Source organism: Trichechus manatus, unplaced genomic scaffold (genome assembly GCF_000243295.1).
Source record: "Trichechus manatus latirostris isolate Lorelei unplaced genomic scaffold, TriManLat1.0 scaffold00094, whole genome shotgun sequence".
NCBI lineage: Eukaryota > Metazoa > Chordata > Mammalia > Sirenia > Trichechidae > Trichechus > Trichechus manatus.
The window spans coordinates 3,836,295-3,864,248 of NW_004444030.1; the positions used below are offsets into that span (position 1 = coordinate 3,836,295).

General features: G+C 34.5%; 1 protein-coding gene across 6 annotated transcripts in view; it reads left to right on the plus strand.

The window, feature by feature from the left end:
• ATM (ATM serine/threonine kinase) overlaps positions 1-27,954 on the plus strand; it is a 100,956-nt gene that overhangs the window by 32,455 nt on the left and 40,547 nt on the right. For 5 of the 6 annotated variants that reach the window (XM_023736955.1, XM_023736954.1, XM_023736957.1 and 2 more), the window contains exons 14-31: positions 1,231-1,356; positions 1,925-2,050; positions 2,965-3,054; positions 5,936-6,107; positions 6,909-7,108; positions 9,458-9,540; positions 9,632-9,787; positions 10,599-10,674; positions 10,807-10,937; positions 12,543-12,663; positions 14,946-15,119; positions 16,429-16,598; positions 18,195-18,441; positions 20,647-20,762; positions 25,109-25,235; positions 25,696-25,895; positions 26,492-26,666; positions 27,180-27,344. In XM_023736955.1, coding sequence (XP_023592723.1) covers positions 1,231-1,356; positions 1,925-2,050; positions 2,965-3,054; positions 5,936-6,107; positions 6,909-7,108; positions 9,458-9,540; positions 9,632-9,787; positions 10,599-10,674; positions 10,807-10,937; positions 12,543-12,663; positions 14,946-15,119; positions 16,429-16,598; positions 18,195-18,441; positions 20,647-20,762; positions 25,109-25,235; positions 25,696-25,895; positions 26,492-26,666; positions 27,180-27,344 — 2,655 coding nt within the window. Of the gene's footprint in view, positions 1-1,230; positions 1,357-1,924; positions 2,051-2,964; positions 3,055-5,935; positions 6,108-6,908; positions 7,109-9,457; positions 9,541-9,631; positions 9,788-10,598; positions 10,675-10,806; positions 10,938-12,542; positions 12,664-14,945; positions 15,120-16,428; positions 16,599-18,194; positions 18,442-20,646; positions 20,763-25,108; positions 25,236-25,695; positions 25,896-26,491; positions 27,137-27,179; positions 27,345-27,954 lie in introns of those variants that run through there. The other variant, XM_023736959.1, reaches the window with a different exon arrangement.

Here is a 27,954-nt window from a genome sequence, read left to right on the forward strand (position 1 = left end):
ATAAAATATATAAACTACTCAAACGACTTAATTTAGTAGTCAGGAATAATGACCTTAAAAAATCAGAGATTGTCAGTCTTCCTGTTTTGTCTCTCTTACCCTTAATTACTAATATTCTGTTGGATCATAGTTGTAACCACTTTTATTACAAGGTGATATGGTCTTCCATGTTATCCCCTAAAATGCTATTCCCTCCAATATAGGGGAAAAACTCTAAAAATACTAATCTTTTATATAACCTTCGTAAAAATTCTTACATAGTTCTATAAAATTGTGTAAACATTATCTACTGGCAAAAATGCTTTGCAGTAGTCCGTGGAGCTTAAGTCAAGGTTATTATCCTTCCATTAAAAAAAAAAACAAAAAACCCTTGCTGTCTAGTCGATTCCAACTCATAGTGACCCTATAGGACAGAGTAGAACTGCCCCACAGGGTTTCCAAGGAGTGCCTGGTGGATTAGAACTGCCGACCTTTTGGTCAGCAGCTGAACTGTAACCACTACGCCACCAGGGTTTTCATTTAGAAACGCAAAATAACATTTCAGTGTCCCTTTGTATGACTCCAAGAAGACACTAAAATGATATTTCGAGTATTATCCTTCAGAAACTCAAAATATCATTTTGGTGTCCCTTTATATGACTCCAAGAAGCCCTGGTGCGTAGTGGGTAAAGCACTCAGCTGCTAACCTTAAGGTTGGCTGTTCGAACCCACCAGCCGCTCTGTGGGAGACAGATTTGGCAGTCAGCTTCCGTAAAGATTTATAGCTTTGGAAACCCTATGGGGCAGTTCTACTCTGTCCTGTAGGGTCAGTATGAGTCGGAGTCGACTCAGTGGAAATGGGTTTGGTTTTGGGGTATATGGATCCAGTTTCTACTTGTGTTCTAAGACTTAGAGACATTTATTTGCCTGTCAGTTTTTTTTCTCTTGCCTCCCTATCAAATATTCAGCGGCACACTGTATGTGGTACATTGTGCCACTTTAAGAGGTCATGTCTTACTTGGGCCAGAAAAGATATTTCTGTTTTTCCCGAGAAGCCTGGTTGTCATAACTCTGCAGTGATCTCTTAGATGTTGGAATTTTTAGAGATATTTGGAAAGAAGCCACTGTTAAGCTTAATGAGGTGAACATTGTTTCTTAACGTGTACATAAAATTTGTTTTCTCAAAAGATAATTATAGAATATCCAAAATTTTTTATGTGATATATTTTTTTATTTGTGGCTTACTTTAAGACTACAAATCCAGAAACGCTTGTGCAGTGTTCAAGTCTTTTGGTGGGTGTTCTTGGCTGCTATTGTTATGTGGGTGTAATAGCCGAAGAAGACGCATATAAATCAGAATTATTCCAGAAAGCCAAGGTAAGAGAATTTATGCCAATGAAGTTTTGGATAATTTGAATGAAATTTATTCTTGGGATAATTGGTATATTTGATTGGAAAACATAAAGTTTATATAGGTTAACCCTTTCTTTTTCACTGAGACAGTCTGAGAAGAAATGATACCATCTGTCCTTCCTTAAGAGTTGAAATTATATTAAGCCAAATATAAATATAGTAATTGAAATCATGTCACAGTAAAATTTAATTTTATTAACAACAATGGTGATTTTCATCTATACTTTTAAAAGTTTTTTTTTGGTGATCTGTTCCTAAACAAACCTTGGTTAAGGGTGTTAATCAAGTAGGCTCTAAGCATGAAATTTTTTTTGATCTCTGGATACTATTCTGTCAAAGTTGTACCTTGCAGAGAGAGCAGGACATAAGATTTGCCATTTTTCTAGATTACTCATAATTTTTAATTATACTATATAACCAAGTGTAACTTCTAAAAAACTTAATTTTTTCTCTTAAGTGAAACTTTAAAAAGCAGTCACTAAACCATAATTTTAACTGGAACTTGGATTTGTCATTCTTCTATTTTTAATAGTCCCTAATGCAGTGTGCAGGAGAAAGTATCACTCTGTTTAAAAATAAGACAAATGAGGAATCTAGAATTGATTCGTTGAGAAATATGCTTCTTCTATGTACAAGTTACTTGTGCAACTGTATGAAGGTAAGATAATCTTCTTACTTGATACTGTAGTCTATCCAGGGGATTGATTACTAGTTGGTGTTAGTATTGTTTTTGGTCCATTCATAAATTTATATGCTGATTTAAAATGAAATTGAATGGTATATAAAGATAATATCCAGAAGAATAAAGCAATAGGTAATCTGAGTTTCACATGAAGCAAATTTAATCATTGCAGTAAGGTTTCTGAGATTTTTCCCACTTTCTTATATAGCTATATGGATGACTTTTAATGACAGTGTATTTTCATTCATTTAATAAAAATTGTTTGACTATGGCCTGTGTAATGTGCATGCCACTATACCAGGGCTAGTGAGCAACACAAATATAAATGACTCCAGCAGATATATTACTCTGGTACCCAAATACTCTTATATTATGTTTGATTACAAGAGTTGTAGTTTTGGTTTGATTTGGAGCAGAGCTAAGAGGTATCTGAGCCAGGCCAGAGTGTTGATAATAATTGGACACATCTTTGAAAGCTAATACTAAGCACATGGCCAAATATCAAAATTATCAGCATATATTTTTTGTTTTCTGCCTTTTGGTGTAAATGGGGAAAGAGAGAAGTGGAGGAATAAACTGTAACCTTCAATTACTAATTAGTTATGTTTAGGGTCAATAACCGGGATTTTGCTTTAATGCTGTTTAAGCACAAGGAGAGAAATGTGTTGTAATTATTATTAAGAAAATAGTAGTGTTTTAGAAGCAACTTATATCTTGGCCCTAGTATATCAAACTCTTTACCCATACTTCTTATGATCGATAACTTCCAGTGTAGAAGAAAATCTATATTTCATTCAAGATAGAGAAAATATTATTTTCCAAGAATAATTTTTTGTTTGCTTTAATTTGTTTGCTTGGTTTTTTTTTGTTGTTGTTTGTTTTAACTACAGCACAATCCAAATAAGATCGCATCTGGCTTTTTTCTACGATTGTTAACATCAAAGCTTATGAATGACATTGCAGATATTTGTAAAAGTTTAGTAAGTATGCTTCCTGTTTTACTACCATATTTCATTGATTCTAAGTTGTATATTTTTTCTCATTGAAATATCTTGCAAATTGGGATGCATCTCAGAATTTGACATTATAATTTTTTTTTGCAAAATGAAGCAAAGTTTTATTTTCTGCAAAAACTTCTGTAAATTACAAAGACAAAATGCTATAGACTACAGCATATAACTTTCCAATATTTAACCAGAGTACGTGTAATAAATATGCATCCTGAATCAAGGTAAAAGGCTACAGTTTGTTAGACATCCTACAAAATGTCTCAAGTTTTATACTCTGCGGCGTTTCTGTGTGGTGGCGGGGAGGGTTTTGTTATGTGTTTTCTTAAGTGTTATGACTAAAAAGTCTTTTAACATTTCTTTGGAGCATTTTTGAAATTGCTTAACTATAATTAAACAACTTAAGAAGAGTAACACACCAAGCTTTAAAGCCATTTTGCTTCGCTGTTGTTGGTCCTCATCCAGTAGAGAAGAACGCGTCATCCAATACAGCCCAGCACCTTGTGAGCCCAGGCGGCCCTGAGGTGTGTGGCCCTGTCAGAGCAGGCTTACGTATTCAGTTACACACTCTGGAGAGTTCTGTATTTGGTTTATGTCCCTCAGTAGGATGAAAGCCATAAGGAAAGCTACAAGCAAGTTAGAAACATTTTTAACCTGAATATAAAGTGAACCGAAATATTTTTCCCCAAGACTTTTGCTCTGCACCGTAATGATACCATATCAGGATTTTTAGTTTCAAAGTTGAAAAACTGGTTGGTACTATCAGTTCTTCCAGAGATAATTTATGGGCACTGGTAGAGCTGGAACCTTCCAAAGTATTCAACAGGTAGGACAAGGATATTCAGATACACACTGCAGTTCTGAGGACACAGGCAGAAATTCCTAGGGGTACTGGTGGCTGCTCAGACTGAGTTTGGAATACATAACTACCTTTTGATATAGCTGAAAACTTCGAGGAAAAGATTTTATTTTTCAAAAGTCTTAAGTTCGGCTACCTAAAAAATACCTTGTTAATAGAGACTAGTATAAATTTTACTTATTTAAGGGTCTAGATATGAAAAAAATCATTAAGAGCCAATAAAAATACAGAGAAAAAACACTTTCAAAAACATGAGGTTAAAATCTATGAGGCGTTTCTTTTGGGTGTAAACACACAGTTTACCGTAATCCCTCGTTGAAATGCCAAGTGTTTGGATTTCCTGAGCTTCACGGATAACAGCAGGAGGCAGGTATGCATAGAAAATTTGTAATATGTTGACTTAAAAAGAAAGCTTTTAAGGACAGTTTGCTTTTGTTTTAAAACTTCATATTTTAGTTAATAGTGCTCATCAGACTGGGAGCTTGATAAGCAGAGTGATGAGACGTATAAGGTAGAGGGGGAAAAAGATGGAATTAGAGTTTTTAAATCCACAGGATGTCATGATAAAAGGTATCAAGCATGCACCTCATAACTAGTGCCATACTAATTTGGTTAGAGATGAAATTATGTTTTGGGATTGGAAGCCAAAGGCAAAAAGAGCCCTGCTGTGCTGAAGGGCGCAGCCCCGAGTGTAGGGATTGAATAGCGTTCACGGCATGGAGGCCTGACACATCACTGAGGGTGAAGCCACTCAGCTGGTCAGGTGACATTATATTTTTTAAAGTGTGGAAATTAAATAATTTGATTTTGGAGGGAGAATATACTTGATTGCTTCTTTATGTTAATACTTAACACAGTACCTGGCTTATATTTTCTCAGTGAATAATAATAAAGAGAAAGACTAGGAACTAATCCAGGCTCCAGGCTCCAGGCTCACAGCTATTTCTGTGTAATACCATACTAAAATTCAAAATAATTCTCTATTCTTAAAAAAAAAAAAAACCCTGGCCAGATGAGCCAACATATTCTCATTTTGGTATTTATTTTTCTTCTTCTATACAAGTGGGATAATGCTCCACATACTCTTCTATCTGGAACAGTGCCTGGCCCACATAGTTGTTTTGTTGTTAGGTCCATCGAGTCTGCTCTGACTCATGGCAACCTTGTGTATAACAGAATGCAGCCTTGCCCGGTCCTGTGCCATCTTCACGATCATTGGTATGTTTGAGTTCACTGTGGTGGCTGTGGTATCAAGCCATCTCATTGAAAGTCACCCTCATTTTCATTGGCCCCCTACTTAACTAAACACGATGTCCTTTTCTATCATTGGGCACACATAATAGATATTCAAATATTTATTGAATGAAAAAAATATTCTGTTACTTGAGTACTTTTTTCTGGATAGTAAGTCTTGGTCATTTTTTCATGTTGCTTCATACTGCTATAACTTATTTAGCAGCAGCATGGTATTCAATTATATGGGTATTTTATAGAGAGAAGAGAGTTGTTTTGTTTTGTTTTTAAGTCTATCTGCTTCTGGTTAACTTTGAAGCAGTTTGTAAATTTTTGTTACAAAGAGTTCTGCATTGAAAGTTCTGGTACTTTTATTTTGACTGTTTGTACATATGAAGGATGTGGGATAAATTCTTAGCAATGGAATTGCTTCTTCAGAAGGAATGTGCATTTTACATTTCAGTAGATAATTATCCTCCAAGATAGTCATACCAATTTATACTTTTTCCACAACCTCATCAATTTTAGGTGTTATAAAACTTCTTAATATAAGTTTTTTTTTAAGCTTTCATGTTATTCCATTACAGACATATTACAGTTTACATATCCATTCCCCTACTGTTGGACATTTACTTGAAGCAGTACTGCTGTGTTCATACTTACACATGAATCTCGATTTGTTTGATCTGGGAAATTTTAACTAAAACATGCTTCTGAATGAAGCCTACTTGAAAAGAACATCCTTGTTTCTCTTCTTTGAAGGCATCCTTTATCAGAAAGCCATTTGACTATGGAGAAGTAGAATCAGTGGAAGATGATACTGATGAAAATCTAATGGAGGTGGAGGATCAGTCACCCATGAATCTACTTGATGTTTACTCTGCTTATAGTGTTAGTGATGCAAATGAATCTGGAGAGAGCCAAAGTATTACTGGTAAATATATAATTACTGCTTGGGATTTGTTTTACCTCTTTGTATTGATTTGGCATTAGAAGGGGCCTCGTTAATATCAGTTTTATACTTATTTCATTCTCTCTTAGAATAGTCTATTAGGATTGTGTCCTTCTGCCCTTTAGATTTCTCTGGTTTTTAAATGAATGTGTCATTTTTCTGTTTTATTCTTCATGAGATGAATATACAATAATTATTAAAGAAATTAACCATGTCATAGATTATTTGGAAAATAGAGAACAAGAGAGGGAAAAAAATACACATTAAGGCTATCACTTTTAGACTTTTTATGTTATTTCTTTGTAGATCCTTTCAGAATTATAATCAGCATCAACATTCATATACCATTTTATAACTTGTCTATTGTCTTTAGCACTAATTATAAACATTTTTTCATGTAGCTACTTATATTGATAATCATACCTTTTAGTGGCTTCGTAATATTCCAATCAACATATATACCATAATTTACTTGGCCATTTTTTACTGTCAGAAATTTAGATTCCTTTCGATTTCCCACTATTTTCTATTTCAGTGCTGATAAGCATATTGCAGTAAATGTTTGTCTATAAATTTTTTTCATATTCTGGGTTATTGTTTGATGACAGAATCCTAGGGTAGCCTTTCATGAAGAGTTTTGAAGAGTTTAGTGTTAATTTCACCAGAATTTTGGTTTTCCATATATTTCTGTTTTTCTAAAGGGATGGGTATTTGGAGTTAATGTTCAGTATGTGTGGCTGTTGTGCCCTCTATTAATTCTTAATGAGTACTTTTTACTTTTAGGTGCTGCAAACCCTTTGGCAGAAGAATATCTGTCAAAGCAAGATCTACTTTTTTTAGACATGCTCAAGTTCTTGTGTATGTGTGTAACTACTGCCCAGACCAGTATAGTATCATTTAGAGCAGCTGATATTCGGCGGAAACTGTTAATGTTAATTGATTCTAGCATGCTGGATCTAACTAAATCCCTTCATCTACACATGGTGAGTTAAATGAAATGAAGAAAATTCTTTCTGATGTTTCTGGCTAAATGTAATGGACTGATATGTAAGAATCACGTAGTTTCTTTGTCGATTGAAAATACTTCCCTGAGAAATGAGTATGAGACTGGTTGTAAAATACACCTTTTATCTTAATGAGCTTTGAAAAAATATTTAAGTGGATGCTGAAACATTAAAACTTGCATGGACTTTGGGTAGTTAGATTTATTCCCTTTAGACATTATTATTATAAATTATTTTTAACTGAGCCAGGAAACAGATCCTAAATATAAAGATAATACAATTACATTGTGGTTGAAGTCTGAATCTTGCCACTGACCTAGTTTATATGCTTTAAAAAAATTTTTTTTAATGTGATTTCAAAATGACAGTAAGTGTAAGACTTCTACAGAGAACTCCCATAGACTCTTTGTAATCTTGTACATTGAACGTTTTAATACATTTGCCTTATTTTCTTTGTCTGTATGTTTGTGTATACACACATTATCATTTTTCTGAACTATTTTGAGATTAAGTTGCACACATTATACCCCTTATACTTTAGTGTACATTTTCCAAAAACAAGAATACTCTCCTATATAACCAAAATATAATCATCAAAATTAGGAAATTAACATTGTTTCATTACACTTAGTTGTCAGTTTTCTTAGTCTTCCATCTGGAACAGTTCCTTCATCATTCCTTATCTTTCATGACCTTCACATTTTTGAATGGTATAGGCCAGTTACTTTGTAGATTTCCTTACTTTGGGTTTGTCTAATGTTCTCTCATGATTAGATTTAGATTTTGGTGGGAGTATTACAAAACTAATGCCCCCGCCTCCCCATTTATCTATCCATCTAGTGACAGATATCTGCAATTCCCATCCAGTATCCCAGAGCTTATTAGCTTTTTCTCTGTCCATATTTGTAGCTCCCTTCTCCAACAATAAGAATACTGGCTTCCCACTTAACCTCAATACATTTACTTATGTATTTAGTACCCTTATATGTAACTAATCTCCTGAGCCTGTGGCCCATCCTTTTAGCCCCAGCCCTGGTAAATGTGTGGACAGAGCTTCTGGCCCAGCGAGTATGCTGAGTCCCCCAGTCATGTCCCCATTCCTACCAAACTGGCAAACGAGCCAGGTGGTTTCCCCAGCCCTGAAAAACATACCAGGTGAGCCCCTAATTGAAACTCCTGGCCCTGCTAAACAGGCAGGCTGAATACCTGTGGAATTCCTGGTCATGTTTCCAGCTAAGACGAATGTGTTCGTCAGTCTCCTGGGCCTAGCAAGCATGTTTGGTTGACCCTTGTTTGAGCCCCTTGTTTCAGCCCTGAAAGGCACTCTAGTCAAGTCTCCAGCCCTGACAAAAGGAGGGGTTACGTGCTTTTCTTGAAACTTCTTTTGTAATGTTTTGTGGTGCAGACAGTCACGTAACACACTGCAAATATTAGAAATGATTCCCTTTAATGTTCTTTTTCAATATCTGGGAAGGAGTATGGTTTTCTACACATAGATAGGAAAAACATCGCTTGTGATCTTTTACTATAGCTGGAAAATTATTTGTTAACTCTCAGAAACTGGCCTTATAGTATTATAAGTGGTAATTGCTGAGCAACCCCTTGTATCCATAGTAACAGAGAACCTTACAAGGTTGCCTTATATGGGAAGAAGTTCCAGGTATTTGACTACTTCCTTGCCTGTGATTATCTCTACTTTCTAAAATTCATGAATAGAATAATTTTTAATCATTGAACTCTTAATCCCATGCATTATTTTAGGAGGATAGAAGACATAGTATAGTTTCAGATCCTTGCACTTAACCATAACAGTGATAATAACTACCACTTACTGAATTCCCACAATAGCTGCTAGACCTTTATATTTATTTTCTCTAGTCCTCAGTCATGCTGCTGGGTAAGTGATATATCCCATTTTACAGATGAGGGAGCAAAGACCCTGAATGATAGAAGGCAAGCCGTTCATCCGTACAAGTAATAGGTTGTGGTTCTGGGATTTGAATCAAGCTCTGTTTAACTTCAAAGCCTTTTTCCAGTATACTGCCTCTTTTAAAATTTAAAGCTCTGTCTGTGTGTGTGTATGTGAATTTATGGTTACATATATGCACTTATCCAAATAAATGGGAGCCCTGGTGGTACAGTGGTTAAGAAGTCACCTTGTAACCAAAAGGTCGACAGTTTGAATCCACCAGACATTCCTTGGAAACCCTATGGAGCAGTTCTGCTCTGTCCTGTAGGGTCGCTATGAGTCAAAATCGATTCGACAGCAATGGGTTTTATGTAAACCAGTGATCTATGAAAAAAACTTTTTCTTTCCTACCATCTTAGTATCTAGTGCTTTTAAAGAAGCTTCCAGGAGAAGACTATCCCTTGCCAATGGAAGATGTCATCGAACTTCTGAAACCTCTATCGTAAGAAATTAAAATCATATATACACTTTAAATTGAGAAAATAACTGATATGTTCTATTGTGCTTATAAAGTTAAACTTTTTCCACTACAGCAACGTGTGTTCTTTGTATCGCCGTGACCAGGATGTTTGTAAAACAATTTTAAACCATGTCCTTCATATAGTAAAAAACCTGGGTCAAGGCAATATGGACAGTGAGAACACAAGAGATGCTCAAGGACAGTTTCTAACAGTGATTGGAGCATTTTGGTAGGTACAGACTATTTTATGGACTTTTTATTTTTTTTTGCTACCTCTAGATATAAATGCAAACTTTTCATTTCTGTATTAATGATTTCTTCTAATCCTCCAATGTAATTATATATACTTCTTTTAACAATAGAAGAATATAATTTGTGTATCCCTCCTTAATTGCTTAAAGAACTACATTGTTCTTCAAACACCTGAAGGTTTGGCTTTCTAAAGTGTATTTAGTATATTTCCCCGCAAATTTTGAATCACTTAATAGTTTGACATGTACAGTGAATAAAGCACAGTGCAACAATCCTAAATCAATTGAATTGTTCATGTTCCCAAAGTGACCAGATGGTCCTTGTCATTATCAGGTTATTTCATGCATATAGTTACAGTCTGAGATAACACCATGATACTCATAGAAGAGTACATCTGTGTAATTTAGAGCTATCAAACCATTTGATTGATAAGGACTTTTAAATCAGTATGGAGTGTAGTTTTGAAATCTTTGATACAAAACCAAAAATTTTTAGTTTCTTTTTAAAGCAAGTTTGCCATAACATGGTTAGCTGAAGTCTGATAACCCCAAAACAGGGCGTAATCATACACAACAAATAATATACATTAAAATGAACTTCTTTTCAATTTCTTTTAGTTGGAATCTTTGAGAAGTTGAGTATATTAGCATATACCACATAAGGAGAATTACATTTAGTATGGAAAGAAATTTTGGAAGCGATTACATATAACCTTAATATTCCATGATTTTCCCGACTATGCTTTTAACTGAAAAATTATTTGACGTTGAAACACTGATTTATTTCAGGCACTTAACAAAGGACGGGAAATGCGCACCTACTGTAAGGGTGGCACTAGTAAAATGCCTTAAGACTCTGCTTGAGGTGAGTTATTCTGCTTTAAATATTATTAAGGTCTCTATTAAATATTATAAAGCATGCTTTGTCTCTGTTTATTAATGGGTTTTTTTTTCTTTTAATGTTTCATATACAACTGGAGTTCTTCTTTTTCCATAGGCTGATCCTTATTCAAAATGGGCTATTCTAAATGTAATGGGAAAAGAGTTTCCTGTAAATGAAGTATTTCCACAATTTCTTGCTGATAATCATCACCAAGTTCGAATGTTGGCTGCAGAGTCAATCAATAGGTAATGGATCAAATATTCATGAATGTCTGGGACTCTGCAGATAGCAATGCAGTGTCTTGCTGAGTCACAGCTCACTAGTTAACGATACTAAAAATAGCAAACGCCTAACTGAGTATATACCGTGTGCCTGCCATTTATGTTTTCTCTGTATTCTAACAACAATGCTATCACTTAGATACTATTATTTCCTGTAAATCATGAGTGAAAACTCTGTAGCTTAGAGAGGAAAGTAACTTGCTTAGTGCCACACAGTTTTAGTAAATGATGGACTTGAATGAGCTGTATCTACTCCCACTTATGGGAGATAGAGTAGATGGGTATGTTTGGATATTACCGTGAGTTTTATGAGTGTGTAAAATGATAAATAGCACATTTTACATTTTGCTAATTACAATTATATTAACATAAATGAAGATACAGTTAAGCACTGGAATGATTCTATCATGGAGATCTGTTTTATGTTTGACTACCTGAAGAAGCAAATATTCTCATGGACTGCATGTTTATCAGGTTATCAAATTGATCTTAAAACTCTAGATTGCAACCTATGTCCACTTGCACCTCCCTAACCCTATGAATAAAACATTTCCCTGCTTTATTTTTCTCTATAGTATCTATCACCACTTGAAATATTAAATTATTTTAACACGTTTACATCTCCATACCTCACTAGAATGTAAGTTCCTAGAAAGCATTGATTTTTGCCTGTTCTGTTCATTGCTGTGCCTCTAGCACCTAAAACAGTACCTGGTACGGGGAAGGTGTTTAATAACTATTTTTGGAAAAGATGAATGTAGCTGAAAAAAGAAAGTACATCATGCTTTAAAAACACCAAAGCTTAAAATCATTTGAGCAACTTTACTGTTCAAATGTGACTGACAGTGGAAGACCATCATAAAGAAATATCGGAGCAGTCACATCTGTGTAAATAAGTTTTAGAACTAATGTGTCCAGAGTTCAAATAGGCTATCAGTAATGTTTTCATTAATCAAAATTTGTGTCTAACTCCTCAAGTTTGGAACTCTTTTTTCAGTAAGAACACGGTGCATTGTAAGGATTGCTAATGGATATGTACAGTAGTTCAAGTCATTATTAAATTTCACACGTAGATGATAGAAAACACATCCTGAAGTTAAAGGTCTGCAATTATGGAGAGCTGTAAGTTGAATGTAATAAAGCAGTGTAGTGGCATTGAAAAAAATGTCTGCAGATTAAAAAACGCATAAATTCAAGAATGACAAGAAAGTAGCATTTGCTGAGTTTTTGTTCACTTGTTAGATATATACTGTTGGGCTTTTTTAAGAGAGAGAAATTAGATGAATCAGAGGAACACAAAAATACGTTTTCATTACTAAAAAAGCATGAAGGACAAAATTGATTAAAGAGCTGTCCTTGAGTATGATGGGATGTTATACAAAAGGCACACTGATCAACCCATCACATAAAAAACATGTAAGTGGAACATCTAGACATCAATCTATATTCCCTACCCGCTTTCATGGTAATTAAACATAAGAGCAGGTGGACGGAGGAGTCTATGGACTCTTTTCAACTGGCGTTTGCCAAGCTAGTTTGAGTTTCACTTTTTCCTTTTTTTTTTTTAAGATTATTCCAGGATATGAAACAAAGAGATTCTTCCAGATTATTGAAAGCACTTCCTTTGAAACTTCAGCAAACAGCTTTTGAAAATGCATACTTGAAAGCTCAAGAAGGAATGAGAGAAGTGGTAATTTTAATAACATGCGTATTTGCTATTATCATATACTTTCTGTGAATATACCACATACTACTTTACTACATTTGGCCTAAGACAGTTTATATGCGGTAGTTTACATTATGAAGTTACACTAAAGCAACTATGAATTGAATGGAATTGCTTTATTTGTAGGTGAGAATTGATTGAATATTAGCATTTTTTAAAATTCAACCTGTATACTTAGCATTTTTGTGGGGAAAAACAAAATTTTACAGTTTTTATGGGAATATAAATGACTTCTTTTTTATTAAAAAATTGTTTTTGTAAGATGTGATTGAAAGCTAATTCAAGGGATCACAGCAGAGAGTCCCGGATAGAGCAGGAGAAAGGTGGGGTGCAGAACTCAAATTCTGGTAAGAAGACCAGACTTAATTGTCTGACTGAGACTGGAGGAACCCCGGAAAGCATGGCGCCTGGATTCTCTATCAGCCCAGAACTAAAACAATTTCCAAGGCCAACTCTTCAGACAGGGATTGGACTGGACTGTGGGACATAAAGTGATAAACTCGTGAGGTGTATGCCTCTTAGGTCAAGTAGATACAAGAGACTAAATGGGCAGCTTCTGTTAGGAGGTGAGATGGGAAGGCAGAGAGAGTTAGGAGCTGGTTGAATGGACATGGGGAATCGGGTGGAAAGGAGGAGTGTGCTGTCACAGTATGGGGAGAGCAATTAGAGTCACATAACAATGTATGTATAAATTTTTGTATGGGAAAATAAAAGCTAATTCAGAGAAAAAGTGACAGTAAGTGGAAACTGTGGAAAAAGTTCTAAGAGGAAATATTATATTTCTTGGTGTTCTTTAGTGAACACTGTGATTTTTATATTTTTCTGTAGAATAATATTTTTTCTTAAACTGATAAAAATTCTCTTAGTGTTCAGATTTATTTATTCATTTACTTATATACCAAGTTGTTTCTAAAAAGGATTTGAAGCAGTTAATCAAATGATTTACCAGACCTGTGATAGCAGAAAACTGAAAAAGACAGTTGGATGATTTAAAAAAAAACCCATTGCCATCAAGTCATTTCCGACTCATAGTGACTTAATTGGACAGACTAGAACTGCCTCATATATTTTCCAAGGAGCAGCTGATGGATTTGAACTGCTGACCTTTTGATTAGCAGCCGAACTTTTAAACACTGTGCCACCAGGGGTCCATTTGGATGATAGGATGGGTAAAAGGATGGATGAAATCCTTTTTAGAAAAGGTTTTCAGTATCATGAATGTAAAATAATATAAAATTTAATAGAAATAAGGTAAATTATACATTTGAAATCAGCTCATCGTCTCCAAAAAGGAAAAATATTGACCTGACAGTAATCCATTTGAAAAAAGACCTTGAGAGCACGATATGAATCAGCATTGTTTTATGGTTATCAACATAAATAAATTCTATCTTAGATCACATTAATAGAAATATGATGTCATGAAAAAAGGAGATAAAAGAATTTGCATCTTCTGTTCTTTTTAGAGGACAGCCAGTAAGTTGGGTTTGGGTTTGGTTCTGAGTAAAAGTGGATATTTTAACCAGGATGTTAACAAGTGTGGAGATAGGTGTGTTAGAAGGAATAGTTGAGGTACCAGGAATTTTCAAACATGTTAATGATTGCCACTTAGTAAAGGAGTTAGATTCTTTCTTTCTCTTGTACCAGAATGCAAAACTAGGATCAGTGACTAACAAATTTTTCTAAATGTGAAGAGAAATTTCTAACAAATATAAGTAACCAAAAAAAATGTAGATACCTATTAGGATATTGTATTGATTTATCATCAAACTAGATAGGACATCTCATTCTGTCTAGTTGCATGTTTTATTGTTCTTTTTGATAATATATAATATTTTTTAAAGTATAAAGGACTATATTATAAGGTATCATAATGATAATATGTGTCTTAGGAGTTATACTTACTGCTTGAAAAGGAGCTCATCTCTCACCCTCTCCTTGCAACCTTGTGATTTCTTTTTTTATTTCTTATGACTGCTTTAAGTATACCTCACTGGAATGTTTTTCTTTTGGCAGGTCTTTCCATAAGATATTATTAAGAGCAGATAACACTCTAGAGAACTAATATTTTCTTAAACTCTCTACCCTGTAGCTCCATCACTGTAGGACGTAAAACTTCACTGGCTACTTACTTGGATATTGTCATGGAGTACTTTGATTTTAGCCTCAGTTTGTTAATAGCATTTAAATATTTACATTGTTATAATACATATTTACATTACATTGTTTTTAAAATTCTTTTGAAGTCCCACAGTGCTGAGAACCCTGAACTTTTGGATGAGCTTTACAACAGAAAAGCTGTTTTACTGATGATGATAGCTGTGGTTTTACACTGTAGCCCTGTCTGTGAAAAACAGGCTTTGTTTGCCCTCTGCAAATCTGTGAAAGAGAATGGATTAGAACCTCACCTCATTAAAAAGGTATATGTGGATGAATATTTTTTATTATAATCTTCCTTGGGTTATAAAAATTAAAAAAAAAATAAAGCTAGATTTGTAAAGTGATATTTATTTAAGACTTGGAGACAGTTTTATATTTTAGATAGGGAATATTAGAGAAAAGTAATAGTTAAGTCTTTTAGTGGTATGTTTGTTTTATGCAGTATAATTTCTTATATTCAATTTAAGAGCATTTCACCACATTCCTTGATCTAACGACAGTGAATGACCTGTCAGCACACAGATCAGGCCCTCTGGAATTGCATTTATTGAAGGAAAATAGTAGAGACAAGAACAGTAGTAAGTGCTTTTCCCAGTGGGTTCTAGTACAGCACGTTGGGATCTAGCAGGGCCAGAAGTCAAATTTTAAGGCTGTGGGAATTTTAAGTTCTATAACCAAGGGAAGAGGACTGGGGTCCAAGCCTTGCAGTGATATCAGTACGATGTTGTAGAACGTTGGCCTTGGCCGTGTTCTGCCAACTCAGCATTCATGGTTTGGGATGTTCCCAGGTCTTTCACTTGCATAGTTTTATGTGGTGAAACAGTGATGGACCAGTGACCTGATCTGCCATTTAGCGTTCTACCAGCATGGTTTCTATGGAACTTTACAGTTGGCCATTCTCTAGCAAATCAATCTTAGACAATTTAACCTTTACTTTCACTATTAAAATAAGAAGCTGCTTTATTTTTCAAGTGTATCATTATACTGCTTAATTACTATGATTACTTGGATTTTTTTTATTTCAATTTAAGACCGAGCAGAAGAATTTTACTTTAGACTTTACTGTGACATGTAATCAGAGTTGAAAATTGCAATGTATTTTTATTCATGTAATATTTATTAAGGGTTTGCTGTGTGCCGGGGACTATGCTGCTGTTGTTGTTGTGTGCTGTCAAGTCAATTCTGCCTCATAGTGACCCTGTATGACAGAGTAGAACTGCCTCATAGGGTTTCCTAGGCTGTAATCTTTACGAAAGCAGATTGCCAGGTCTTTTCTCCCGCGGACCAGCCGACGGGATTGAACCGCCGACCTTCCACTTAGCAGCCGAGCACTTAACCATTGCACCACCAGGACTTCTTGGGAACTAAGCTAATTATATTAAATACATTTTCTCATTTAACTTCACAGAGGTAGATACTTTAGTATCCTCACTTCACAGGTAAGGATATCGATGTATAGAAACGTTAAATGAGTGCATCAAAATCATACTGTAGATAATATTTATAGGAATTAAAATGATTTTTTTTCATTGTTTTTTTAAAGCATTGACTTCTTTTTTATTTGTACAGGTTTTAGAGAAGGTGTCTGAAGGTTTTGGATATAGACATTTAGAAGATTTCATGACTTCTCACTTAGATTATCTAGTTTTGGAGTGGCTAAATCATCAAGATACTGAATACAGCTTATCTTCGTTTCCTTTTATTTTATTAAACTACACAAACCTTGAGGATTTCTACAGGTAGATGTACATATGGCATATGTGAATTATGTTTAATTTAAAATTAGGTAATAATGTTTGGCAATTCTTCCCTTCTTATGCCCCTTCCCCTCCGCACATACACAGGTGGGAGGCTATATATAGTATGAGAGGCAGGACAGCTTGTTATAGTGAAAGTATACTGGGACTTGGAGTCATTGGACATAAGATCTGGTCCTAACTGCTTATAATCAGCTATAAGACTGTGGGCAAACCATGTAAATACCTTCTGGGCCTTGGTTTTTTTTATTTACAAGTTAAGAGAATTGCACAAGGAGGTCTTTAAGGTCTCTTTCAGCTTTAATATTTGATAATCTTTCCTTTGAATAATCAGAGATAACTTGCTAGTGGCTGATTATTTCTGCCTTGTTTTTCTCTTTTGTTGCCTGACTGTAGGCCATTTCAGTAGTTGTTATTTCTATTAGATTTAGAAGTTTAATGTAAAAATATTTATTTTGCTAACTCCAACTCTGGAGAAGAAAATTTTGAAAGTGGAGAGAGTTGAAACAACTGAAAAGTAATGCTCAGGTAAGAGGGTGATGGGAAAGCAGCTCATATTTATTGAGGTAGACATTTTACATGTAATAATATCATGGGTGAGTTTCAAGTGTCCTTAATAGTGCTTTTTACATTTTTATAGATTATACAGAGTTGTTCATAGATAGTTTTCTTTAAAAAAGGTATTCATACAAAAATAAATCAAGTGGTCCTTACTGATTTTGGCAATAACAATATTTACGTCTTTTTCTTTGAATTTTTATAAAGTGCTTTCACATTTCATTTTTCAATGATTTTATATAAATTGATTATGCAGAAGAAACAAATATAAATTAAATTCAATCCTTGTTTTTTTTTATTGTACTTTAGGTGAGGGTTTACAGAGCAAATTAGTTTCTCATTAAACAGTTAATACACATATTGTTTTGTGACATTGGTTGCCAACTCCACAACATGTCAGTACTCCCTCTTCTCGATCTTGGGTTCCCCGTTACTACTTTCCTGTCCCCTCCTGCCTTCTGGTCCTTGCCTCTGAGCTGGTGTGCCCATTTAGTCTCATTTTGTTTTATGGAGCCGTCTAATCTTTGGCTGAAGGGTGAACCTCAGGAGTGACTTCTTTACTGCGCTAGAAGTGTGTCTGGGGGCCGTACTCTCGGGGTTTCTCCAGTTTCTATCAGGCGAGTAAGTCTGTTCTTTTTTTTGTGAGTTAGAATTTTGTTCTACATTTTTCTCCATCTCTATCCAGGACCTTCTGTTGTGATCCCTGTCAGAGCAGTTGGTGGTGGTAGCCGGGCATCATCTAATTGTGCTGGACTCAGTCTGATGAATCCTTGCATTTTTTTGAATGGAGAATTAGGGTGCTATATTCTGTAGTGTCTGTTTTTTAAGTAGGACTATTAAGAATTTACTTAAGTTCTTTTCTCCATTTGTAAAATTAGAATAAGAATGAAAATAATCTAGATAAAGTGATGCTCTGATGTTGACTGTTTTAAAGCATTTTATTTTTTAACAACTATAGTATTAAAAAGTTTTACTTTGAAAAGTTATGTAACCTGTATTTTAAATACTGATGTTTTTTAGATCTTGTTATAAGGTTTTGATCCCACATCTGGTGATAAGAAGTCATTTTGATGAGGTGAAGTCCATTGCTAATCAGATTCAAGAGGATTGGAAAAGCCTTCTAACAGACTGCTTTCCAAAGATTCTTGTAAATATTCTTCCTTATTTTGCCTATGAGGATACAGGAGACAGTGGGATGTCACAGCAAAGAGAGACTGCTGCCAAAGTCTATGAAATGCTCAAAGATGAAAGCTTGTTAGGAAAACAGGTATGGCTTTAACTTCTATCTCCTTTAACCCCTAGCTGATCTAAGATGTAAGTTTAAAATTTTAAGGCTACTTATTCCCATCGTGTAATTAAAATGAACATATGGTAATCACTATCTAGCATAGCCAATCCATGAAATATTTCTGATGTGAAATTTTCCATCTTTTTGGTTGGCTTTTAAATAGTGGAAATGTTCTTATCAGAATCCAAAAAAGAAAAAAAAAAAACTTTCTGAATAGTTTTATTTTTTTTTTATTTTTAAAATTTATTTTAATTGCCAGTAATACATGAATGCAAACTCGTTGTTGTATTGAACACTAAACAGTGTCTAAAAAATCTTCTTCAATTACTTTCCAATCCCAGCAAGCCTTTACTTTTCAAGGAAAAGTACCAGCCCATCCCCAGAACTTCCAGATCCTATACCTTGCTCTTTCTCTTTTCCATGACACTTACTACCTTCTAACATGTAATATAGTTTACTTATCAGTTATATTTACTATTTATCACCAGTCTTCCCCAACAGAAAATGAAGACTATGAAGGCAGGAATTTTTTCTTTTCTTTCACTGATTATATCCCAACCAGCTAGTATATATTGGCTGCTTATTAAATATTTGTTAAAAGGAATCAGTAAAAAAAAATTGACAGTCTTTGTTTTGTAATAGTTTATATACATCCAATAATTATTTGGTGCTACTTGTTATTATAAAAACATACATAGGATTTTTTTTTTTTTTAAATATAATTAAGGGTTAACTAACCAAGCTTGCTTATCATTGGAAGAAATGCTTTTTGGTTGCCCAGTTATCTGTACTGAACCAAGAAATAGAAGTAGAATAGAATTAGTCAATTGTGTAGGTGGACCACTACCGGTAAGAGCTGGTTGTAAGTCTATGTCTGGTGGCAAGTGATAAGTATACGAGTCCCTTTCCCAAAAGACAGTTGAAAAAGAATGTTGGCACTCCAGAGGGTATCAAATTGGACAGAAATACTCTGCCTCTTCCCCCTCCCACTCAATCCCCCCAGTTGAGACCTCTAAGCACCCCTAACCTTTTCATTATTTTTTATGTATTCATACCAAAAGATAGCAATTTTTAGAGTCAGAATAAGTCTACAAGGGAAAAGTGATCCAATTTAACCCTGCTTAAAACACCAGGGTCAGTGACACAAAGAGACAAAAAATAAGAAATGAGTTCTTTACTTCTGGTTTAAAGACATAAGTTAAATTCTTGCTAGATTTAATTTCATTTAGCATTAAGTTGTAGTTATTTTTTTTTTTTTCTTTAATTTAGAGAAAGTACATATTAGGGAAACAGTCTCCAGATTCTGTTTTCTGTGGATTAAGTGCCAGTACAACTATTGACAGTCTTTGTTAAATGCCTACAGTATTTATAGTTCACAAGATTGTGCAGCTGTATCTAGACATATGAACAATTTTTGTGTACCTTAGCTACACGGTACAGATCTGGCTTAACTTTTAAAGAGAATAATATAAAACTAGTGAATATAAAGACCCATTCTTTATATTTAGAGAATGAGGTCACCATGAGTTAGAGTGAAGTCTCCGGCAACTAACAACAACAGGTCCTTTGTGAGGCTACGTAGAATGGGAGGTGGATTGATAAAGAGTCAGCACCTTCTGTGGAGGAGGAGTTTAGTCTACAGTTGATGGGGATGTGGGTAGCAGCTAGCCTTAGTTTGGGATATCAACCAAGTAGAAATCTGAGGAAAAGTCATGCAGAGAACAGAAAGAGGATTATTGCTAGTCACTGGGAATTCTTACTAGTCAAGTTCTGCAAGTGAAACAGAGTTCCCAAATATGTCAAGATAGAAATACAGATTGAGGGGCTGTATAGATCACTGGGGGCTTTGGTTAGCAGAAATATTATCACGTTAAGGAATTTAATGCTAGGCCTAAAGCCTTAGTCACTTAAAATAATTCTCTGAAGTTAGACTAGAGAGTCAGGTTAAGGGAACCTCATTTGATATGATTTCCCTGCTTTCCTCTCAGGCTACAGGTTGGGCTGCATAGAAGAAAAAGGTGGGGTTATTTATATGGCTTGTAGATCTTGGATTTTTAATAATCTATTTCCTTCTATAGTCACTGAATGGTCTTGGAAATAAGGCAGTAACATAAGTCCCTTGAGCTGTCTTAACTGTCACAGACATAAAAATATTAAATATATTTTAATTTTGTATCTTTACAGATTGATCATTTATTCATTAGTAATTTACCAGAGATTGTGGTGGAATTATTGATGACGTTACATGAACCAGGAGATTCTGGTGCCAGCCAAAGCACTGACCTCTGTGACTTTTCAGGGTATGGACACTTTCTGCAACTTCAGAACTTGCTAAGGAAGTTTATGCATTGAAACTTTCAAGTGTCTATTTCTTTTTAGACATGTACTCTGTTTCTAGATTGTTTGTTTAAAAATAGCTACCTTTGAATGGAAGCAATTACCTATCTACTTCTCCCATAGCCTTTCCACAGTAATGGCTCTTTCTAGTTGATATCTTCTTGGCAAAACCAATAACCTTTCTTTTTTCAATCTTTCTTTAATATTTGAGCATTCTGTCATCTGTGGTCCCTTGAAATTCTCTTCTTCATGACACATTATTCCTAGTTCTCTTCTTCTTATGAGTGACTTGCCTTTCTAGGTCACCTTTTCTTTTTCATGCTCCTTGGCTGTCAGAATCTTCCAAAAGTTTGTTCTTTGCTCTTTGATGTTCTTTTGAAAATTACTCCAAGATCTGTATCTCCAGTCTTGACATCTCCCTTGTAGTCAAGTCCTATATTTTTAATAACGAAGTATCTCTACTTGAATACTACCTTAAATTCTACATGTTCCATACTGAGCACATAATCTTCTCTTTACTTCTCCCTGAAGCTAGTTTTCTTCCTAATTTTCCTATTTCTATCACTAGTCTACCAATACTGTTTCAATTTTATAAGCCTAAAGTTCTTTGAGGGTTGGTCTCTTTCAGTTTTTTTGCTATACCCTCCCTCCAAAATGCTTTTGAATTTTCTTTTCCTATATATTTCTACGTTTACCATCCCCACTCCCTATTGGATTGTAACAGCTGCTTGTTAGTTCTTGTGCCTGACTTTAGTCTCCACTCCCATCAATCTGTTGCACACTATTATTATATGAATCCTAAATACTTGCTTTTAGCACATCATTATTCTATCAAAAAAGCCTTATGGTAATGAGGAAACATTACCAGGAAAGTGATGATAATACCTTGTATCCTGTTACCTTGCTATAATCACTTATTAGCTTCAGCACTTATTGTATCCAGTTTACCTCTCACAAAGTGCTTAATGAATGAGTTCGCTATGGTTTGTGTACTATTTAACTGTTTAGAAAGCTCTGTCAGGGCATTTGCATCTTCATAAGAAGTCTGCAAGGTAAAGTAGGTGTTATTACCTCTTGATGGGGTGAAATATTGAAAAATGCAGGAAGCATCAGCAGAAGATGGAGGGAATACACAGAGTCACTGGACCAAAAAGAATTGGTTGATGTTCAGCCATGCCAGGAGGTAGCATATGATCAAGAACCAGTGGTACTGAGAGAAGAGGACCAAGCTGCACTGAAGGCACTGGCGAAAAAACAAGGCTCCAGGAATTGATGGAATACCAGTTGAGATGTTTCAACAAATGGATGCAGTGCTGGAGGTACTCACTTGTCTATGCTAAGAAGTTTGGAAGACAGCTACTTGGCCAACTGACTGGAAGAAAACTATATTTGTGCCCATTCCAAAGAAAGGTGATCCAACAGAATGCGGAAATTATCAAACAATAGCATTAGTATCACATGCTAGTAAAATTTTGCTGAAGATAATTCAAAAACAATTGCAGCAGTGCACTGACAGGGAGCTGCCAGAAATTCAAACAGGATTCAGAAGAGGACGTGGAACAAGGAATATCATTACTGATGTCAGTTGAATCACGGCTGAAAGCAGAGAATACTAGAAAGATGTTTGCCTGTGTTTTATTGACTATGCAGAGACATTCGACTGTGTGGATCGTAAGAAATTATGGATAATATTGCGAAGAATGGGAATTCCAGAACAATTAATTGTGCTCATGAGGAACCTGTACATAGACCAAGAGGCAGTTGTTCCAACAGAACAAGGGGCTACTGCATAGTTTAAAGTCAGGAAGATTGTGCATCAGATTTGTATCCTTTCACCATACTTATTTAATTTGTATGCTGAGCAAATAATCTGAGAAGCTGAACTATATGAGGAATGTGGCATCAGGATTGGAGGAAGACTCATTAACAGCCTGCAACATGCAGGTGCCACAACCTAGCTTGCTGAAAGGGAAGAGGACTTGAAGCACCTACGGATGAAGATCATAGACTACAGCCTTCATGATGGATTACACCTCAACATAAAGAAAACAGAAATCTTCACAACTGGACCAATAAGCAATATCTTGATAAATGGAGAAAATATCGAAGTTGTCAAGGATTTCATTTTACTTAGATCCACAATCAATGCCCACGAAAGCAGTAGTCAAGAAATCAAGCAACATATTGCATTGGGCAAATCTGCTGCAAAAAACCTCTTTAAAATGTTAAAAGCAAAGATGTCACTTTGAGGAGTAAGGTGCGCCTGACCCAAGCCATGGTGTTTTCAGTTGCCTCATATGCATGTGAAAGCTGGACAATGAATGAGGAAGGCCAAAGAGGAGTGCATACCTTTGAATTATGGTGTTGGCAAAGAATACTGAATATAGCATGGGCTGCCAGAAGAACGAACAAGTCTGTCTTTAATTTCAAATTCCAGTTGTTCCTTGTATATTAACCTTGTACCCTGCTGCTTTGCTATAATCACTTATTAGTTTGAGAAGTTTTCTTTTTGTGACTTCTTTTGGGATTTTTCACGTAGGCACTCATGTCATCTGCAAACAAAACCAGTTGTATTTCTTCCTTTCCCGTCTGTATAGTTTTTATTTCTTTTCCTTGTCTAATTGCATTAGCTAGGGCTTCTAGTACAATATAAAATAGGACACATTGATTCTGAAGTTCATACAGAAGGGTGAAAGACCCAGAATAGCCAACACAGTACTGAAGAACAGAATTGGAGGACTGACGCTATCCAACTTCAAGACTTACTATAAAACTACAATGATCAAGATAGTATGGTACTAGTGAAAGAACAAATAGGTCAGTGGAATAGAATAGAGAGCCCACAAAAAGAGCCACACAAATATACTCAATCTTTGATAAAGAAGCAAAGGCAATTCAATGGAGAATGGATAGTCTTTTCAACAAATGGTGCTGGAACAACTGTTATAGCCACATGGGAAAAAAAAATGAATCTAGATACAGAGCTTACATCTTTCATAAAAATTAACTCAAAATGGATCATAGACCTAAATGTAAGACAAACTATACATAAAAGATAAAATAGGAAAAAATCTAGCTGACCTAGGGTTTGGTGATAACTTTTTAGATATACCAAAAACATGATCTATAAAGGAAAAAAATGAATAAATTGGACTTCATTAAAATTAAAAACTTCTACTCTGCTAAAGACACTGTTAAGAGAATGTATTACAAAACACATATCTGATAAAAGACATATCCAAAATATACAAAGAACTCTCAAAACTCAACTATAAGAAAACAAGCATCCATTTACAGAATGGGCAGACAATCTGAACGGATAACCTCACCAGAGAAGATATACAGATGAGAAATAAGCATATGAAAAAATACACAACATCATATGTCATTAGGGAATTGCAAATCAAAATGACAATGAGATACTGCTACACTTCTGTTAGAAAGGCTAAAATCCAAAACACAACACCAAATGCTGATGAAGATGTGGATCATCAGGAACTCTCATTCATTCCTGGTGGGAATGCAAAATATATAGACACTTTTGGAAAGCAATCTGGTTGTTTCTTACAGAGCTAAACATAGGCTTACCATTTGATTCAGTAGTCATGCTCCTAGGTATTTATCCAAATGACATAAAAACGTATGCCCACATAGACACCTGCACACTAATGGTTATAGCTGTGTTATTCATAATTGCCCAAAATTGGAAGGAACCAAGATGTCCTTCATAAAGAAACTGTGGTGTATCCATAAGACAGATATTATTCAGTGAGAAAAAGACATGAGCTATCAAGCTACAAAAAAACAAGTTTAAATGCATACTGCTAAGTGAAAGAAGCCAGTCCAAAAAAGCTATATACTTTGTGATTCCAACTACATGACACTCTGGAAAAGGCAAAGCCACAGAGATGGTGAAAATATCAGTGCTTGTCAAGGTGTTATGGGAAAGGGAGAGGGATGAATAGATGGGACACGGCATTTTTAGGGCAGTGAAACTATTTTATTTGATACTGTTATGGTAGACACATTAAGCATTTGTCAAAATCCATAGGTTTGTACAACACAAAGTGTGAACTCTAATGCAAACTGTGGACTAATACTTTTATCAATATTAGTTTATCAGTTACAACAGTTGCACCACAGGAATGTAAGACGTTAATAGGAGAAACAATGTTCAAGGGGTAGGAGTATATGGGAACTGTGGACTTTCTGCACAGTTTTTCTGTATACCTAAAACTGCTCTAAAAATAAAGTCTATTTTAAAAAATAAAAGGGGTAAAATGGTGACTATATCTTATCACTCTTTTAGGGATTTGGATCCTGCTCCTAATCCACCTTATTTTCCATCTCATGTGATTAAAGCAACATTTGCCTATATCAGCAATTGTCATAAAACCAAGTTTAAAAGCATTTTAGAAATTCTTTCCAAAAGCCCTGTAAGTATAAATTACTGGTATAATAACTGAAGAGAGAATTCTTTCTTTTTCAGCTAGGAAAATCTATGTAAGTACATCTTAAAGAGAGACAGATAAACAAATGGAAAATTTATTTGAATAATTTAAAGTGACATAAGTTTATATCTTGGTATCTTGTCAGTATTTGAAATATGTTGCATATGAGGACTGAATTTCATGATACTTTAGTTATATTAGCTGATTGAACATAATTTTTATAAGAATATGCTATTTAATTACAATTGATTAAAACTCTTAAAACTAAATTGACAATAGTTATTTTTAAGTTTAAGATAGTAATTCTTTTAATGTAATATTTTGCATTTGATGTCAAACCCAAATATAAAATCTGTAATTTATTTACTTTGAGCATAAAATGCGTTTATTATTGTTGAGTGTATGCGATTAACAAGTTTTTATTAAATGTATGTTTATCTTCTAGGATTCCTACCAGAAAATTCTTCTAGCCATATGTGAGCAAGCGGCTGAGACAAATAATGTGTATAAAAAGAATAGAATTCTTAAAATATATCACCTGTTTGTTAGTTTATTACTGAAGGATATAAAAAGTGGCTTAGGAGGAGCTTGGGCCTTTGTTCTTCGAGATGTTATTTATACTTTGATTCACTGCATCAACAAAAGGTAATAATGTATTTAGAACAATATATAAGTAGTTTTTCTACCCTGTTCTCTTAACTGCAAATTTATATGGTTCTAAGAGAAGCCAAAATACTGTTTTTTTAGTTTTTGTTTTGAATTATATGTATGTTATGATTACCAATTTTTTTTTTTTAATTTACTACTTCTCTAACTCTAGCAATCTTAAATACTAAGGGCTTTCAACATTTTTAAATAAATATTCTAGGTATAGATTGTCTCAAAGATATATATGTTACTTTAGAATTGGGGTTGTGTGTTCAATTTAGTGTCTCTGATCCTTTGCATTGATTTTAATGAGATTTCTATTACTTGTTCTCTTATCAGTAGATGACATTGCCATCAAATGCAAGTCTTTTAAGGCACATGAAGAATGTCTATTTCCATTTTCTTTCATATATTTTTCTTTTTGTCATTTAAACCAGTAAAGAATTAAATATGAAAATGACTTCCATGTCAAGCTGTATCATTAGAGTGTCTAAATATAAATGAATTTTGAAAGAGTTTAAATAAATACTTAAATAAATAGAGCTATAAATATCTTCATAGAACCAATTGTGTCGCTTTCCCCCCCATATTAGGCCTTCTTGTTTCATGGATGTGTCATTACGTAGTTTCTCGCTTTGTTGTGACCTATTAAGCCGGGTTTGCCAGACAGCAGTGACTTACTGTAAGGATGCGTTAGAAAGCCATCTTCATGTTATTGTTGGTACACTTATACCCCTTGTGGATGATCAGTCGGAGGTTCGGGAACAGGTAATCTCACGAATCATCTTCAGAACAATATTTGATATACATTGATAAAGTTTTGTTGGAAGGAGTTGTGTTTTATGTTTATTTGATGATTGGAAAAGCATTCTTAATGTATTAATCTTTGTAATCAGTTAATTACACTAGTAATTTTGATTTAATAAATAACCTTGTAGTTTCTGCCTGTTACTTATGATGAAAGTAGAAGTAGTCAAAACTAGGGATAGTAGTTCATATTTATCACTAAATGATGGTGTGTGAGATATTATATAAAATGTTTAAGCAATACTGACATTTTTATACTACACTGCGGAGTCCGTACTAGCACATTAGATATTTGTGAAATTATTTGAAAGCACAGAAAATTAATAGCTGGATATCTTTAAAACATTTTATCTGAACTAGTTCAGATTAGTAAAGTTGTTAACCTTTTATTACATTGGTTTTAGTTGTCTTACTTTAAAATGTAACTAAGTCATTTCTCCCCTTTCAATGTTTTTCTTTTTTAATTCTGTCTAGGTATTGGACTTGTTGAAATACCTAGTGATAGATAACAAGGATAATGAAAACCTCTATCTCACAATTAAACTTTTAGATCCTTTCCCTGACCATGTTGTTTTTAAGGATTTGCGTATTACGCAGCAGAAAATCAAATACAATAGAGGACCTTTTTCACTCTTGGAGGTAATGATTATTCTGTCATCTTACTATTTTGTATTTGAGAGCACAGGCAATAAGACATTTTTTTTTATGGTACTTTTTTTTTTTTCTTTAGATGAAGGTTTACAGAACAAATAATTTCTCAGTAAACAGTCAGTACACACATTGTGTTATGGCAGTGAGTGGTTAACAACTCCACGACATGTCAACATTCTCCCTTCTTGACCTTGGAGGACCTTTTTTTTTTTTGGTGAAAATATACATAGCTAAAGTTATACCATTTCAAAAGTTTCTACATGTACAATTCAGTGACATCAATTACATTCTTCCAGTTGTGCTGCTATTCTCACTGTCCTTTTCCAAATTATTCCATCACCATTATCTTCAACTCACTGTCCCCTAGGCTTCCCATCAAACCTTTTGAGTTGCTGTTGTCAATTTGATCTCACATAGATAATTCTTTTTTTTTTTTCTACCTTAGATGAATGTTTGCAGAACAAATAGTTTCTCATTAAACAGTTAGTACACATATTGTTTTATGACAATGGTTAACAACCCCACGACATGTCAACACTGTCCCTTCTCAACCTTGGGTTCCCTATCAACAGCTTTCCTGTCCCCTCCTTTCTTCTAA